Consider the following 18,845-nt stretch of genomic DNA (forward strand, 5'->3'; position numbering starts at 1 on the left):
TATCTGAGTGCCTGTCATATTCCATGTACTTTCAAGGACCAGATATATTATAGTGGACTAGAGGCCCAGTGCACAAAATTTGTGCACTGGGGGGCGGAGCGGGGAGGGGAGAGGGGGTTCCTTAGCCTGGCCTGCGCCCTCTCACAGTCCAGGACCCCTCGGGGGATGTCCATTTGCAGGGGATCGGGCCTAAGCCAGCAGTCAGACATCCCTCTCTCAGTCTGGGGCTCTTTCATTCTGGGACCCCTTGCTCCTTACCGCCACCACCGCTGCTCTCGCCAGCCATGAGCCCTGCTTCTGGTTGAGCGGCGCTCCCCCAGTGGGAGCACACTGACCACCAGGAGGCAGCTCCTGTGTTGAGCATCTGCCCCCTGGTGGTCAATGCATGTCATAGCGACCAGTCGACTTGCATATTAGGGTTTTATTATATAGGACTAGGGGCCCAGGGTATGAATTCGTGCACTTGAAAGGAACTGTGGGCTGTGAGGCTGTGGTGGGCACAGGGGCGGGTCTCAACCCATCCTCCATGCCCCCTCCTGGCCCCTCCCGCCACAGCCCCGGTCCCTTGTCTGCCTGCACCCACCCCTCCTGCCACCACCCCTCCCATGTGCTGGTGGCGCCGGCCCTGCTCGCACCCACTGATGTCATGGAGCCCTCAGGAGCAGGGGTGGTGGAGAAGCCCTCAGGGGCGATTGGAGCTGGCACCGCTGCTCACACCCGCTGATGGCACCAAGTGATCGGGACTGGCACTGGGTGCCGGCAGTGGGTTCGAGTGGCAATTCTGGCACCAGCTGCGGGTACAATCGGGGCTATCGCCGGCAGTGGGTGCAAGTGGTGGTTCTGGCGCCAGCAGCAGGTGCAAGCAGGGCTGTTGCCAGCAGCGGATGTGAGAAGCAGCTGCCCTGATCTCCCCTCAGGAGCAGGGGCTGTGGAGAAGCCCTGAGGGGCAAATGGGGCCAGCAGCTGCTGCTTGCACCTGCTGATGGCACCGAGTGATCAGGGCTGGTGCCAGGCACTGGCAGTGGGTGCAAGTGCCCGGCGGGACCACACCGCATGAGAGCAAAGACTTTTCAGTAACCACCAGAGCTTGCCCCGATGGCAGCGACTGGTGCTCTGCTTTGGTCTGGTGCCCCTGCTCACCTGCTCCACCATCCCACCATGGCCGATGCCTGCCATGTTCCATGCTCTGCTTCCTGCTGCCAAAGCCTTCCATGTTTTGTGTGCACCCTCTTGTGGTCAGTGCACATCATAGTGACTGGTTGTTTGGTTGTTCTGCTATTTGGTCTATTTGCATATTAGGGTTTTATATATATAGATAAGGCATAGTGCCTATCTGATAGAATTTCATCTAACAAGGGAGCCAGAATAGAAAACAAGCAGTTATTATGCAGCATGATAAATGCTTTGAAGTACCTGTTCTGTGACCTCCCTGGGTGCAAGGCCCTCAGGAAGATGCTAGTCGGGGTACTTCATAAACTTTGGGGTTTTGGGAAGATTTCCAAGAAGGATGATATCTACTTGAATTTATTAGTTTTTTAAATGTATTTATTTGAGTGTAATCAGGTGTATTGAATTTGTTTTGAAAGTATATAAATGTCTTAGTTTTGTGAGGGGTATGAAATCATACATACATGAACAACCTCTGTTTGCAGAGGTACTTAGTATGTGATGGGGAGTAGTCTGGAGCATGTGAGAAGTTGTTGTGACTAGTACCTGACGGATCTAATATCACAAACACTGATAGGAATTAACTTATTTGTACATTACTTTGAAAAGAATGACCAAGAAATCAGAGTAATGGTTTTGTATGTGCTGCAGGCTAGTTGTAGGTGAGACCATTAGGGCACATTGTTTCATCCTATGTAGGAAGAGTATTTGAAAGAAAAAAGTGAAGATGATAAAAATATGAAACCCTGCTCAAAAGTAAAATATGCAAGCTATTCTTCCAAACAAAGATTTGGCAGGAGAGTAAAGTGAAATATGTATTAAAAACAACAGAAATGCCAGTTATTCTATAGTGATTTTTTTGGAGTCATAATCAGTGGTTTTTCTTAGACGTTGGCGAAAACTCTCCAAAGGAGTTGTAGACAACTTTCTGCTTTAAGGAGTGGATCCTACACTAAAGAGCTGCCAATTGGTCACGTCAGTGAGAACAGGGCTTTAGAACAAACAGACCTAACTATTTCTTCATAGTTATCGTTTGTATATAGTAAATGCATGATGTTTAAAATAGTCCCTAAAAGTCTTAATTTTCATGTAGAACATAAATATCCAGTTAGATGGCTTGTCAGTATTTTTGTTGGATCACATGGTCTTATTTTCTAAAATAGCTGTTAAAAAAACATCAGCTCTCTCCTTTTTTAAATAGAAGGATGGGCTATGGATTTCTGAAGAAAAATTTATCTAGTTTTGTGAGAGTGTGGAAATGAAATTAACATTCATAGGCTCTTATTTTCCCTTTAGGTAGAATATTTAAAAGTGATAAATGATGCAATTTAAATACACATTTATGTTCCAGAGAAAGAGTTCTGGGAAGTATAAGAGATAATGATTAAGAGAATAGTGGGATTGATTTATGAGTGAAAGAAGCTGGTCATTTATAGCTTGTCTCAGGATGGACATATTTATAAAGAAGAGACAGGAGTTAGTGTTCAAATATTTAAAGAATATTCAGACAAAGAGGACAATTGTTTGGGGCAGCTAGGAGATTGCTTCTGAAATGATAGGAAGAAAAAGAATAATTTAGTTTAGCAAACAAATTAGCAAAACCAGAAAAAAAGTGTAATTGACATTGGGAATTGTTGGAAAGCAAGTCACCTCCCCAGGGAGCTGGTGGATGGGATAAACTGGCTGTCTCTGATTTCTGTAACTCATGGCAGATGCTGAGGAACAGGTTACATAAGAGGTTTCTGGGAATGGTTTAAATGAAGGCTAGTAAAATGCTAAGGTCAGGCCGGATGACCTAGGTGGTGTGTTCTGACTCTCTCAGATTCTGTGATAGCTTGTGGCATTCTGCTGCTCAGCGCTAATGTACCGTGGAGATTATATACTGGAAGATTCGATGAGACTTTGTTTGGTTTAGAATCAGAATTCTTTGAACAATAATAATTAACCTTGGAATAAACTTATTTTAACCTGGTATCTTCCTCCCTGTCTTTGCCCCAGCGATCTTACTTTTTCCACCAAAAAATAGAGTTTTTACTTGGTTAAATGTTCTATTGCTTATTGTTAGCCTTGCTTTTAATTAGCTTTTGATGTGATTGGTGCATATTGCTTCCAGGGCAGAGTTAATAGTGTTTGGAACATGGATTTGGGTGATTTTCACCTATAAAATATGAGCCAACTTGATAGGATGCTTAGTCTATGCTGTACAAGTTCTATTCCATAACAATAAAAATAGTTAAGTGGTATTGATGCACCAGTTGGTACCAGTGGTTGCTAAAGTGGAATATTAGTGAGAGAGTTAGTTGGGGTATGGGAATAAATCATTAGTTTTGGGTGTTGTTGTTTTTTTGTGGTGTGTGTGTGTGTGTGTGTGTTGTTAATCCTTACCCAGGGATATTTTCCCACTGATTTTTAGGGAGAGTGGGAGAGAAAGGGAAAGACAGAGAGAAACATCGATGTGTGAGAGAAACACATAGATTGGTTGCCTCTTGCACAAGCCCAGACCAGGGCCCATGCTGGGAAGGAACCTCAGCCAAGGTACGTGCCCTTGACTGGAATCAAACCTGGGACCCTTTGGTCCGCAGGCCGATGCTCTATCCACTGAGCAAACCGGCTATGGCTAGGGCTAGAGCTTTTATTTATGTCATTTTTTTTTAACATTAAAGATTTAGCTTCTAAACATTTTTTAGATGGAAGGACATTGGTGCCTCTCTTGTTTCATATATCAGGTGGGCACATGCCACTACAGGAAGAGTGACAGTATTGCTCTGACTGGGTGTGCTTCCAGTTAAAATGTATTTATTTGCTCAAGGGAATTTCAGATTATATTGCATAGCTCTTAACCTAGCCATCTCAAAATGGGCAGAGAAAATAAAGGTGAAAGATATTTCCAATTAAAATTAAATCTTTTCAGCAGCCACATTATGATGTTCAAGCAATGATAATTTTTTAAAATTTTTATTTATTATTTATTTATTTATTTATAATTCCTTATTGTTGAAAGCATTACATATGCCTCTTTTCCCCACTATTGACCCCCTCCTGTCCACCATCCCTCCTCCCCCCCCACCCCCCCCCCCTGGACCTCACTGTCCCATTGTCTGTATCCATGGGCCATGCATGTATGCATACAAGGTCCTTGGTTGATTACCTCCCACCAGCCCACCCTCCCCTGTCTTCCCTGTCTTCTGCACTCTCTTCCATCAAGCAGTGATCATTTGATCAATCTGGCAGGAAGGTATAAAAAATCATAATTATATAAAATATGTATTTGCATCTACTACAACAATAAAACCTTTCTATCCTATATAATAAAAGGCTAATATGCAAATCGACTGAACAGTGGAACAACCGGTCGCTGTGATGTGCACTGACCACCAGGGGCAGATGCTCAATGCAGGAGCTACCTCCTGGTGGTCAGTGTGCTCCCATGGGGGAGCACCGCTCAGCCAGAAGCCTGGCTGACGGCTGGCAAGTGCAGCAGTGGTGGCGGGAGCGTCTCCCACCTCCGCGGAAGTGCTAAGGATGTCTGACCAAAGCCATCAGTCCGATATCCTCTGAGGGCTCCTGGACTATGAGAGGGCACAGGAGGCCGGGCTGAGGGACCCCCCTCCCTGAGTGCATGAATTTCGTGCACCAGGCCTCTAGTGCTAATATAAAGTTAAAGTTGTTAGCAAGACCTTTATGACAATTTTCACTTCATCTTAAATATGTTTATTTAAACTTTGAGTCATCCTTTTGAAATATATATTTTTGTTCATTGTTTACAGCATACATGATATATTGGCACAGTACATATGTAATTTATAAATATATGTATAATGGGAATACATTGCAAACTTTTTTAATGAATGGGTGTGTGATCAAAAGAAGTTCTGAGCATAAATGCTTTGCAATTAATTTAAAGATATAAGGTTCCCATTTTTTAGTAGTTGTGTTATTATTTTAATTACACAATTTAAATGTCTTAAGACACATTCTCATTTTAATGCCCTGATGTTAACTAATGTTTTAGGTGACTTTTCCAGTTGAAATGAAAAAAATATTAAATAGAATGAAATTAATCAAATTATAGAACAAATCACTGTTGGTGAAGAAAATATTCAATAACCAAGATCTCTGGAATTTAATAATAATAATAATTCAGCTCATTTGTGGGGAAGCCAGGTCTAAATCAAAGAGAGATAGGGGCTATAATATATTCTTTAAGAAGTGCTTCTTTAATACTTTTGAGGATAGATAAGAATAAACCAAGTTAATTGTGTTTTAGCAAATCTTTTAAGGGCCTTCATTTAGCAGATAGCTGAGAATTATTTATTGTTACGCTGTCCATTGTTGAATTAAAATTAATACCAAAGTGGTGCTTCAGAGTGGTCTTTTTCCATTTTCCATTTAAATAGGCTCGACGTTTGCTTTGTTTATACCATTAATTTGTTTTCACACAGCCTGCAAAGGTAACCACCTCAGAATTAATTAGTGGAATCAAAATTAATGAGGTTTTACTGTACTGGGCCATTTCCACTGTAGGCCAGTTTTCTTCACATGAGTTGGACTAGCATTTTCTTGAAAGAAGAAAAATTAGATTTATTTTAATCCATATTTAAAAAGCAAAGAACCATCTTTTCTGGTGAGTTAAGTACCTCTAATAACTATGCTTTCTTGGGCTTAGTAATATTGATTTTTTTTTGTTTTTTTTGTTTTTAGTCTTGATTATTTTGGCTATTTCCAGACTGTTGCTTATTACAGTAAAGCTAGAGTTAACTCTTCAGCTGCTTATTTTTCCTTATAGGAACAATGTGTCATTTTTATTTTGGATCATTTTTGTGTGTGGATGGAGCATGTCATTTGCCAATTTTCATCATTTTTGCACTATATGAAAGAACAGATCTATTCTTTAAAACATATTGATGTAAATGTATGTGTTAGAATCCATTATGTGGAAACAAAAAGCTAGAATTTTTGGAATTGTAGTTCTTTGTTTCCCTTCAGAAAATTGTATCTTATAATCTTTTTATTTAAAGCAGATCCAGTGGTATTATTTAATATTTGGTCTGTATGTCCTTTATTTTTACTAATAGAGTGATAACATGAACTAGAGCTTTTAAATCTTTATATGAGGATGGATTGCATTTTCTTGAAGTTTTGAAATTGTCCACCTGCATATAAGTGGGGAGGGTGAGAGTTCTGACGGTGAATTTCTCATGAGGGGTTGATGCTGAAGGTCAAGTTTCTTATAGGAAGGGGTGGCCTTTTTGTTTGTTTGCCTAATGTCTGCAATTATAAACTACAGTAAGAGGTATTTGGTGCAGAGAGGGGGAGAGAGAGAGAATGTGTAGTTAAGTGGTTGTCAGTTTCCTGTGATCTCAGATGTTGCGATCTACCAATAGACCATAATTTGAGGAACACCGAACACAGTAAACAATATTAGTAAAAATTCGCCATTTTTTTTAAGGTAAAATAAATGTCACCCAGGCTCATGCCTCATTTTTTTCTACTCTTTGAAAAGAATGACAAGAGGTTTGTGAATATTATTGAAATGACAGTGAACTTGGGGCTAACAAGTAGGCTAGTTTAGGAGTATGCCTTTAATTAAGAATTAGCTCATTCTAAAGACGATTTTGGAGAGTTTGTGAGTCGAAGTAGCAGAATCAAAAGTCGTGACAGGTGTTTTGCATACTGTGGCAGATCTGCGCTTGATTAAAAGACATGAATAGATGAAAAGTATGCTGTTTCGGAAGTATTATCTAAAAAATTTAAAAATTTTCCAATTATAGTTGACGTACATTAATAATTAGTTGCAGGTGTACAGCATAGTGATTAGACATTTATATAACTTTTGCAGTGATCACCCCAGTAAGTCTAGAACCCATTGACACCATACATAGTTATAATATTACTGACTATAGGAATTAAAAAAAAAAATCCGTTAGATGTATTTTCTCTAATGAGAGAAATACATACATAACCACTTTTTGGCTGATTGATGTTGCAAAATAGGAAATAGAAGTTAACCATTTACGTAGCAAACATCTCTTTTTGTAAGTTGAATGATGGATATATTTGATAAATACAAAGTCAGCACTAATGGTAATCTGTAGAAATGTAAAGCCTCCATTGTATTATCTTCAGTTACTGATATATGTCTGGTATGTAGTGTGAAATAACTGAAAATAAAGCCATATATGTTTATGTTTTTTACCCTGTTTTATTTTAACATTGCCTATATTTAAATGAAATTTTTTGTAGTTTGCCACTTTATTTTGATTTACTGCTTAATTATAAAGCTAATTTTTATGAGCCACAAGTCAACTACCCCCCCATTCCTCAATATGTTTTTTTAAAGAAAGAAATCATGTTTTATGTCTCAATTGAATGCTTATCAAGAAACATGAAATAAGTAAGCTTGACAAATGCTTGTTTGAGAAACTTCTATATGATGTTTTAATAAAGGTTTTTAAGATGATCTTTCCGAACTTAGTTTTAAAATTAGTAAACTCAGGCTGCATTTATTATAGTATTTAAAATATTCATAAAACAAAAAGTACAAATAAAGCTAACACAGAATAAAAGAATAAAACACCCAAATCTAAGAAAACAGTAGTTAAATCTTAGTACCTACGTTTTATTAATCTTCTGTTTCATTCAAAAATAGATTTTAGGTTCTTTAAAAAAAACACATGATTGACCTAGCCTGTTTGGCTCAGTGGATAAAGCATCAACCTACAGACAGTAGGGTCTCAGGTTCGATCCCGTTCAAGGGCATGCACCTTGGTTGCAGGCTCCTACCTGGCTCAGGCCCTGGTTGGGGCAGGTGCAAAAGGCAGCCAATCAATGTGTTTCTCTCACATCGATATTTCTTTCTGTCTTTCCCTCTCTCTCAATATCAATGGAAAAATTAATAATAATAATTTAAGGATTAAAATAATAATAATAAGATAAACATTATTCAATAGGATTAAAAATAAAGCTAATCATGGTGAAGAAGAAATGAGAGCAGAAAGTAGATGAGACCAGTGAGACTCCTCATTCAGGAATGTGTGCCCAAGGCCTTGTACTGTTACGGCCAGAAAATTGAGACCCGAGTTTCTTAGTAGCCAAAACATAAAAGAAACCAGTTAAAGCAGTTCCCCCCAAACTGTGTTCCTCAAAAACTAGCTTACCATAGTCACATAAACTTATAGATGAGTGATATTGTGTTAAAGGTTGTTAAACGTTCTTGGAAGTTTCCCATGTACATTTGGCCTCCCATACCCTCCCTTTTTAAAGAAATTTGATACATGTCAGCATTTCTCACTCAATGAGATAATAGACCAATCAGTGAACTATTGTTCTTTAGCTAAGCACAGGCTATTTTACTTAAGCGAAGGCCAGCAGGGTGAAGTGGGAGAGCTTTCCCCTTTGGGTGCATTGAAGGGATAGTGTATATGTAGTGCATTGGGCCTCATCTGGAATAAGTAGCCTCAGTATATACAATCACGAGTTTCAGACGGCTGTTTTTATATGGTTTCTTCTTAGCATGCGCTAAAAGCATAATCTACTGAGTCACTAAAAAAGTTAATTAAGTTTTAAAATTGCTTAGAAATTATTTCAAAAAGTATAAAGACTCATTTTTAATTTTCCAGGTCGTGGATTGTGTTCTCTGTTGCTAGTGAAAAATCTTTACCATCTTTGTTCGATTATTTATATTGCATCTTGTGCTAAAAAGAAATTGAAGGGCAAAAACCGGAGACGAACAGAAAATGCGCAGCCGAATGTTTAATTGGCTATTGTGTGTGGGTGAGGTGGTGTGATCCCTGACATTATAGACAGAAGCTGTGAAGCACATCCACAGATAATACAGACTATCCGTGGCTCCTCAGAAATGATTGTGGCAGAGGGACCAGGAGGGCATTGTTTTTGAGCAGAGGAGCAGGGAAGAGCATGGGTCTAAATGAGAGTCACAAGCAGAAAGCAGCACCACAGAGAGCAGCCCTGGCCGCTAACAAAGGGAAGTTCACACTGTGGAGAGAGAACACATAATAACAGATCAATGTTCCCCCAGCTCTGCCTGCTCATATAGAGCAATCATTTCAGTAAGGCCATCTTCACATGTGAACGGCAGATTTTTCCAACGCATCTTTTCCACCCTTAATCAAGGCTTAAGTGTGTGTGAGTGTGTGTGTGTGTGTGTGTGGTGATGACTGAAGTGGGTGTTTTATGTATAACGTAAAGGACCATATTTTCAGCACAATCAAATATTATGGATGGTTTTTCAGGAGTCATGATGGCCTAATTAGGTGTGGTATACCTTATGGAGGATAGGATCCATTTTACTCTGAATTTAATCTAAATGTAATTGAGGTTTATTCTTCTTTTCAGGCAAGAGTGCAGCACTGCGTCTGCTCTGTAGCCAGTGACCACTCAGTAGGACTCCTAAGTTTGCGAGAGAAAAAATGCATTATGCTGGCATCTCGTCATCTTTTCCCCATTCAAGTGATTAAGTGGAGGCCTTCTGATGATTACCTAGTAGTGGGATGTTCAGATGGCTCTGTGTACGTCTGGCAGATGGATACTGGTAAGAACGAGTGTCAAGAGATAGATTCGAGCCCTAGCCGGTTTGGCTCAGTGGATAGACTGTGAGCCTGTGGACTGACAGGTCCTGGGTTCAGTTCTGGTAAGGGGCACATGCCCAGGTTGTGGGCTCAGTCCCCAGTAGGGGTCGTGCAGGAGGCAGCTGATCAATGATTCTCTCTCATCATTGATGTTTCAATCTCCCTCTCCCTTCCTCTCTGAAATCAATAAAAATAATATTTTTTAAAAAGAGAGATAGACACGAAAATTAAATGGGTACATTTGATTTCCTAGAAATTAAAAATCTTTTATAAGAGAAAAAAGCCTTGAAATGTAATAAGATTGCTACTTTTATTTTTGATCGCTGCTATTTCTAAGTGTTGTACTATGCTAAATACTTGTAGTTGGCCAATTTTTAAAGGAATGTAATTGAAGACAATATACACATCAAGACAGACATATAGATAACAGACCCAAAATTCAGTGATCTATATAATTCATGAGGCAAAATGTGAGCAAGATGAAGAAATCACTTTTGTCTCAGATTCAGAAACAGTGGAAATAGAGAAAACCCTCTTTTATTTGAACAACAGAAAAGCAATACAGGGCAGTTAATTGTAGGAGGTGATTGAAATGAAAGTTTCAAGTTCTAGAGAGAACATTTAAAGTTTCACTTCCAAAGATTTTATGTTTAAGGCATAATATAGAGCAAGTAATGCTTAGCTTAAAAGTAAAGGCAGTGATCTGTCATGTTTAACATAGACTCTTTTAGTTTTCTCTGGGAAATCTCTTAAGTATGTAATTGAATGTGTTTATTAGTTTAGGCTTTAAAAACACATTTTATTCTACTTTTACTCATTTAAGTAATCATGTACCAGTGATTAAAACTTCTTTTTACATCTCTAGTTGTATTGTACTATATTGTATTTCTACCAAAATTTTCCCCTTTATTTCATCTTTTTTGTTTGTTGGTTTTAAATAGTCCTTTTTTGAAATCAGAATATTTATTTATTTATTTATTATATTTTTGCCTGCACTGTGGTGCAGTAGGAGTTCTCATATATATTTTTGGAACAGATAGCCATACTGTCAGCAATCCTTTTTTTTTTTAGAGTTCTTATCTTAACAGATAATATAAAGACAGTCTTGTCAAAAGGAAGCATTCTCAGAAACTGTTTTTGCACTTATCTTTTCCTTTTTTTGTCTAATAGTATAAGAGGTTCATACCTTTTGTCAAATTTTAAAAGCACAAAAGTATTAGAAAAGATAAACCCAGGTTGCTAAATGTTAGCATTGTAACATGTTTTTTTATAGTCTTGTTTCTGCCCATGTTTTTGTTTTTTGTTTTAATATATTTTTATTGATTTCAGAGCAGAAGGGAGGAGAGATATAAACATCAGTGATGAGAGAGAATCATTGAATCATTGATCGGCTGCCTCCTGCACACCCCACACTGGGGATGGATCCCACAACCCCAGGCCTGTGCCCTGACTGGGATTCGAACCCCAACCTCCTGGTTCATAGGTTGACGCTCAACCACTGAGCCACACCAGCTGGGCATCTGTCCATTTTTAAAACCAGAATTGCTGTCATACTACATATGCAATTTTGTATGCATAAAAATCTTACTTTTGTGTCCTTTTGGTCACATTGTATCTGTTGCGCAGCACAGCTTTGTGTTTGCTGATTTGGTCCACTCCACCAACCAATTATACAGAGTTTGTCTTGGGCTCTGGAGTCAGAACGCTTGGTTTGAATTTAGAATCGACCACTTACCAGCACTGTGACCTACAGCAAGTCACTGGGCTTTTGTCCTTCAATTTTCTCCATAAAATGAAGATAATAGTTCCTATTTTGTAAGGTTAATGGGAGAATAAAATGACATAGTTACTTGGTGAGTATCAGACATAATATAAGTATGTATATATGTGTGTTGATGTACAAGTAAGTTTCTCTGTGTGTGTACATGCGTGTGTGTTATTATACATGGTGCTTAATCTGTTGCTTTGTTGAACTTGGGAATATGACCTTATATTTAGAAATATGTTTTTTTGGGAATTGAAGAATGTTTTTATAGCAATAATGACATTCATAAAATGCTCTTTTAAAATACTATAAATATTAAATTAACAATTATTACATTTTAAATTCAAAACTATGATGAACTTGTATAGGACTTTAAAAAATGAAATAAATATGACAAAAGAAGGTAGTATAATTTTCCTGAATTTTTCAGATACATACTTAAATAATGATACTTGAATATTTCAGATACTTTAAATTTTATATTTTTGACAAATGCAACCTTATTGAAAGACAAAGTTACTTTTCCAGTAACTTCCATAGAAGGAAATGACAAATGACCCCTAACTGTAGATATGCTGGAGGATGTTATTCTTATAACTAGTTTAGTATTATTAAGCCCATTTTAGTGTAAACCATACATAACACAGAATTCACAATTCTGACCTTCAGGAGGATTTTTGGTAAACTGTTAGTCAACATGGCAGTCTTTAATTGAGATAAATATGAAGAAGCAGAATTTATTTTGGATATCAACCAAAACAGGGAGTATACATTATTTCCCCCTGCTGTTCAGGCTTTAACTAATGATGTAAAGGTCTCTGGGGAGTTAGTTAAGCACATCCTGAAGGTATTGACATTATTTATTTATTGAATTTATTTATTTATTAAGTAAATAAATAATGAAGCTAAATAAGTCAGTTTCAGGCAAAGTTTGATGTATGAAATGTATTTAAACTCTGAGGAGATACTTTATCCTTCTTAGTGTTCTGGGAATGTATTTTCACAAATGAAGCCGTATCACACTAAAACTACACATGCGTATTGTATAATTTTCTGTTTGCTATTGAATTGCTTTATAGGAAGGATTTTGCACCTTAACTTAGACAATAAATGTATAGATGGAGTTAAATGGACAGTATGGCCCAGTGAAGAAGCGTTGAAGTGGCTTCAAGCTGAAGTAGTACCGGAAGACATTCCATTGGATGTTAAGAATAAGAGTCAAGAAATTTGCAGATAGACTGAGAAGTTATAATCCCCCCGCCCCACCCCCCGTTTAGTGGAGATTTCCTAGAGAAAGAAAAGCTTCAGGAATTGTTCAAATAGAATAAACTGGAAAAATAGCAAACTTCGTGGGTTTTTTGTTGTTGTTGTTATTTAGAGGAAGGTGAAGTCATGGACTTTGATGTTCGTAGTAGAGTAATGGTGTGGATTGATCCAGGAGACCATTTTGGAAGAGTAGAGAAAGTGGAAAAGCCTGGGGGAGGTCGTTAAAATCTTGGCTCTGAACTTGCCTTTGTTGGGAAGTTGTGGTAGGGGCCTTACGGGAAGGGTCACAATAAAGGTAATGCTACATGGGAGATCATTAGCAGAAGGAAATACAAGAAAATGTTTCCGGAGGCACTATTAAAACATATTTCCACATAAAAAAGTCCCTGCTTTTTTTTTTTTTGGTCTTAAACTATTTAAAATTGTATGGTGTGTGTAATATATGTCGTATGTCGTGCAGGTGCGTTGGATCGTTGTGTGATGGGGATAACGGCCGTAGAGATACTGAATGCCTGTGATGAAGCGGTTCCTGCCGCAGTTGATTCGCTGAGTCATCCGGCAGTCAACCTGAAACAAGCCGTGACCAGACGCAGCCTTGCTGCTCTGAAGAATATGGCCCATCATAAGCTACAAACCCTTGCAACTAACCTCTTGGCTTCTGAGGCATCTGACAAAGTAAGTTTTGGATGTGGGCCCCCTTTAGCTTCATTTAGTAACACAGCTTTGGCATATCTCAGGGAATAATTTTGGGAGAGGAGCTGGTGAAAAATAATCTTCTGATGGAAATTTTGGCTTAGCCAACATAGTTTTAGAGTATTATGAGTATTCGGCATTTTGAAAAGTAAATTATTCTTACCATTAAAAATATTTTAACATGGTTGCTACTGAATTCAGTGATTTCAGTTCCTAAAGTGAGAGGAAATTTTTATTTAAAATATATTTTTATTGATTTCAGAGAGGAAGGAAGAGGGAGAGAGAGAGATAGAAACATCCATGATGAGAGAGAATCATGGATTGGCTGCCTCCTGCTAGTCCCCCACTGGGGATCGAGCCTACAACCCAGGCATGTGCCCCTGACCGGAATCGAACCTGGGACCCTTTAGTTCGCAGGCCGATGCTCTATCCACTGAGCCAAACCGGCCAGGGCCAGAGGAAATGTTTTATATATAATATATCTTCTTGGCTTTCTGACAGTTTTCCTTTTGAAGGATTGAGCACTCGCTAATATCTCTAGGAGAAAACATAATAATTTAGGTACACAGTTAAGATGTCTGTAATTGCAGCTTATCAGTGTGTTTTAAAAGTAGGTTTTGATTTTAGTGAAGTTGGACCATTATTTCTAAGGGATACCAACCGGAAAAAGGGACTGAAGGAAATACTTGGGACTAGGCGCAGTAGACTCGCACAAGTGACGGCATTTTAATGTCCGGCCCTGCTCAGTCCCATGTTCTTGCTGACACTTAAGATCAAAGCATCTGTTTCTTTTTCAGTTAAAAGAAAATGATCCCACTAAAAGAAGAAACAATCCCAGTTCATTAATTGGTTACTTATCTTTAATTTTGTTGGGGCTAGCCTCTATTTGGTGTGTGGTATTTGTGTTCTCTGGTATTATTAGAACTAGTTTGTCTCTGGTAATGGGATAATGAAACTTAGAGACAATCCCAATATTTCATCTGAGTCGGAACTTAAAATTCCATCTTAAAAAAAAATATATATATATATCTTTAATGGGTTTCAGAGAGGAAGGGAGAGGGAGAGAGAGATAGGAACATCAATGATGAGAATCATTGATCGGCTGCCTCCCGCACACCCCACACTGGGGAACGAGCCTGCAACCCACGCATATGCCCTGACTGGGAATTGAACTGTGACCTCCTGGTTCATGGGTTGATGCTCAACCACTGAGCCATGCCAGCTGGGACACTGCATAAAATTTCTAATTCCATCTAAGTATTCATTAGAATTATTAATGGGTAACACAAATACTTCTATTTTTATTCTCTCTTATTCCTGATTTTTCTTATTTTAAATGGGTTGACATATGAATAAATAGTGAAGACATTGAAATGCTGACCTGCAAACTTGAAAATTTGCCCATAAATTAGTGCTAATGACATATGAAATACTATAGGCAGATCCAGTGGCCCATGTCCTCCAGTAATTGGCAGTAATATTTGATCATTCTGGATTTTTACAGATATAAATACTTTATTGGCTTTATTATATTGTATATTTCATAGATTAGAATTATGAAATCCTTCTGTGCTTATTTTCATGTCTTCAGTCCCATGCTTTAAGTTTGAATAGAAATCACAGCCTAAGTACATTTGCCAGGCCTATAATTTTTTTCAAGGGACCATGTAAATGTTCCTAGGAATTCAGTGTTCATAGCACATTAATGTTCTATATCATTTTAATTGTGAGCAAATTTAAAAAACAGTATATTCAAGGGAAAGCATGTATATGTAATTTCCAAATATATTATTTTTCTTGTTGGTATCCCTTAGAAGTAAGAATTTGGAAAAATAACTATATATCTGGAAAATTAAAGAAATAGAAATGGTATGGTAACATTTATGAATGGCTTTTGTAAGTGGTCATGGTCCATTATGTGATTTTTACAATCTTGTTTGTCCCTGTTTTAATAGCGCATTTTATAGTGCAATTAGTGATAAAAGCACCAGATATCAGAGACACTACACTTATGTATTGTAAAATATATTGCTTGTGAACCTCCTCAGTCTTGTAGCAGTGGTAATTGTTGCCTGGCCTACAAGGAAAACAATTATAGGAGGGGGAAAGGCTTAGGAAGCTGAGGCTGCAGGAAGATAATCACTTTATGAAAAATGTATGTTGGCTGGACCATTAGGGATTTCTCTAACTATTTTCTCATGTTGAATTTGAGGCCCCTTCAGAGGTTATTTCTAATCTTAGGAGAAATAAAATCCACCCAAAGTTAAAAAAACAAACAACTAAGTTCTTAATGCAGGACTTTCTCTAGGATACTGGAACTAACTTTTTCATGGGTCCCTCAACAGAAAGTCAGAACTCTGCAGGGACACTCTATAGAAGGATCCTGCTTTATCCTTGGTAGGTTGTTGTTAGCAATCGGGCTATTTGGAAGTAAACATATTTTGTATTGCTAATTATGTTTATTATGGCTTTGCAAACAAAAATGGAGAATTCACTGTCCTATGACTTTTTTCTTTCACTGGAAGATCAAGAAGATACTAAGTAGAATTATCCTTTCTCCCTACATTGAATCTTTGCAAGATGCGTGTATTTGAATCCCAGTGCATTTCTCTTAGGACATGTGTCTTATTTTCCCTCTTATTATAATAACTTATGTACTTATCTAATTCTTCCCACTGAAATACACCCTCCTCGCAGGCGTGGATTGTGATTCATTTATCTCTGTGTTTCCCCCGGGACATCTGGTACCCGCTGTGTAGTGAACATCCCTTGAATCGGATGATGTGTAACAGGAAGTGTTGCTGGCTTCTGCGTTAGCCTCTTTGTCCCCATCTTCTCCATCCCCTCACAGTTGATTGTCTTGACTTGACAATCAAATCTGTCTCTGTTCATGAGCAGGAGATGTGGATCATTTGTTAATAGCTTTGCTCTCTGTTCGGTTTTGCTTTCTCCTCTTCGGTTTTTTTGAGCAAGGTTGTCCAGGCATAACTCATTCTCCTTCCTTGCCATCACTGTATCGTCAGTGTTCCAACTGGAGTTATCTCAACTATACCCGCTCTTTAATTCCTGTTCCTTGTGGCGCTGGACCAGGGTTGCTCAACCTCAGAACTGCATTGGCATTTTGCATTTTTGATGGGATCCTTTGTTGTTGTTGTTGTTGTGTGTGTGTGTGTGTGTGTGTTTTTGGAGGGGGGAGCTGTCCTGTGTAAGGTAGAATGTCTTCTATCCACTGCTTGACAGTAATATCCCTTCTCCCCAGTGTGACAGTCAGAAATTTTTTCTTATGTTGCCCTGGGGGTCCAAATTGTCTCTAGTTTAAAACCACTGCTTTGGGGGTGGGGGTGGGGGGGGAGGCTGATAAATGGTAGGGATTCTATATCTTTTACCTTTATTTTCCCTCCCACTCTTGCTTCTTTAATCCCTTTCCTCTTGGACAATAGTGAAGCCATTCCAACTCTTATTCCCTCAGTCCCCTGTGGCAGCATCAGTTCTCTTGCATTCTGTTTGTGCTCACACCTTCCTGTTAGACCTTTTCTAAAACACCTCATTTTGTATGGGGTATTTCTTCTTTTCTTGATGTCTGTCTTCCCTCTTAGATTCTGAGCTTCTTGAGGATAGTAGGTGAATTCCTCACCTTTTTATTTCTAGTGCTCAATTTAGTATGTGAAGCATAGTAAGTACCCAAGAAATTTAGTGCAAAGTTAGTTTGGAGGTATACGTTGGATTCATTGTCTGATCAGCTTGAATGCAAAGCTGAGGACTTAACTCAGTGAATAGTGATGCAATATTGAATAGTCTTCTTTTCTCTTCATCAAAGATGCCATTATATAAAAGTGAGCCACAGCCTGGTTAAAAAATAGTAATACATATGTCTGATGAATATTAATCATAAATATATAAACCAGTAATTAAAAGATGAACAACCCAACACTTCAGGTTTTCAAAAACCATAAATTTCCACTTCAGAAAAGATGATCAAATGGCCAATAAGCACATGAAAAAACATTCAATATCATTAGACATCAGGAAAATGCACATTAAAACCATAATGAGATGTCATTTCAAACCTAGTAGAATAACTATTGAATAGCCTTAAAAGGATATTTTTTGTTTAAGAAGTATTTTGCCATATCTGACATTTGTATGCCGGACACGTAAATATTGATGTAGGAAATGAATTGTGAAACTACTGGGATGATATAGTGAGGGGTACTGGGGACTGGACTAGGATTAGGCAGTGGAAATGTAGAAGAGGGGATGGCTTGTAAGCTATTGTGTAGGTGGAATGAACAGGACTTCACAAATGAGCAAGAGACCCTAACTGGTTTGGCTCAGTGGATAGAGCATTGACCTGCAGACTGAAGGGTCCCAGGTTCGATTCCCGTCGAAGGCACATGCGCAGGTTGCAGGCTCGGTCCCCAGTGGAGGTTGTGCAGGAGGCAGCCAATCAGTGATTCTCTCTCATCATTGATGTTTCTATCTCTCTCTTCCTTTATTTTCCTCTCTGAAATCAATAAAAATATATTTAAAAAACAAAACAAAACAGAAAACCAAATGAGCAAGAGAAGAGAGGAGACATACAAGATGATTTCAGGCATCAAAGTCTGATTGGAGGGAGGATGGTGGACCTGTTAACAGAAATGAGCAACTCCTGGAATAGGCCTTGAGGCTGATTATAATAGGAGATGTTTGCCTCTTCTTTGCTGTATTGGGAGATGGGGGAGAAAAAAACCTCCAAGAAAGAAGTGACATGATGGTCAGCAAGAGTAGGGACATGATTTTTCCCCTACGCAAATGCTGGGGTGTAGAGCCTTATTAGACTGCAGTTCACATTTTGCAATGCCTGCTATCATTAGATTATTCCAGATATGCTGTCTTCCTTAATTCTCCTTGCAAATACATGAGTTAGTTATTAGTGTCCTCAAATTTGCAAATGACGAACCTAAAAACCAGTTGGTTAGCATAGGGATTGGAAAACATATTGTAGAAAGTGCTTGATAGTAAAAATTCAGGCTTTGTAGACTGTACAGTCTCTTTCTTCTGGATTCAACTCTGCCATTAGAGTGTGACAGGAGCCCCAGACGACATGTCAGTGGATGAGTGTGACTGGCTCCTGGTGAAACTTTATTTATGAAAATAGGCAACGGGCTGGATTTGGCCCCTGGTCATGGTTTACTGGCCCCTGCAACAGAAGATGGCATTATTGACAGGAAGGTTGTGGGTACAGTTCCTCCATGGAATAGCCTTTGCTTTATTCTTGAGAGCTTGTTTGAAGGTTCTAGCAGGGGAGCGCAGCTACTTGTATACCCTTGACCGAAGACCAGTCCTCTCCTTGGGGGGGAAGGTTGTCCTCTTCGACCGAGCGC

The 18,845-nt window shown here is 38.6% G+C and overlaps 1 protein-coding gene across 1 annotated transcript in view; it reads left to right on the forward strand.

The window, feature by feature from the left end:
* Positions 1-18,845, forward strand: part of WDR7 (WD repeat domain 7) — a 289,363-nt gene that overhangs the window by 38,410 nt on the left and 232,108 nt on the right. The window contains exons 14-15 of the mRNA XM_081096649.1: positions 9,523-9,718; positions 13,247-13,461. Coding sequence (XP_080952775.1) covers positions 9,523-9,718; positions 13,247-13,461 — 411 coding nt within the window. The remainder of the gene's footprint in view (positions 1-9,522; positions 9,719-13,246; positions 13,462-18,845) is intronic.

The sequence above is a fragment of the Myotis nattereri genome (genome assembly GCF_964212035.1).
Source record: "Myotis nattereri genome assembly, chromosome: 8".
Lineage (NCBI taxonomy): Eukaryota > Metazoa > Chordata > Mammalia > Chiroptera > Vespertilionidae > Myotis > Myotis nattereri.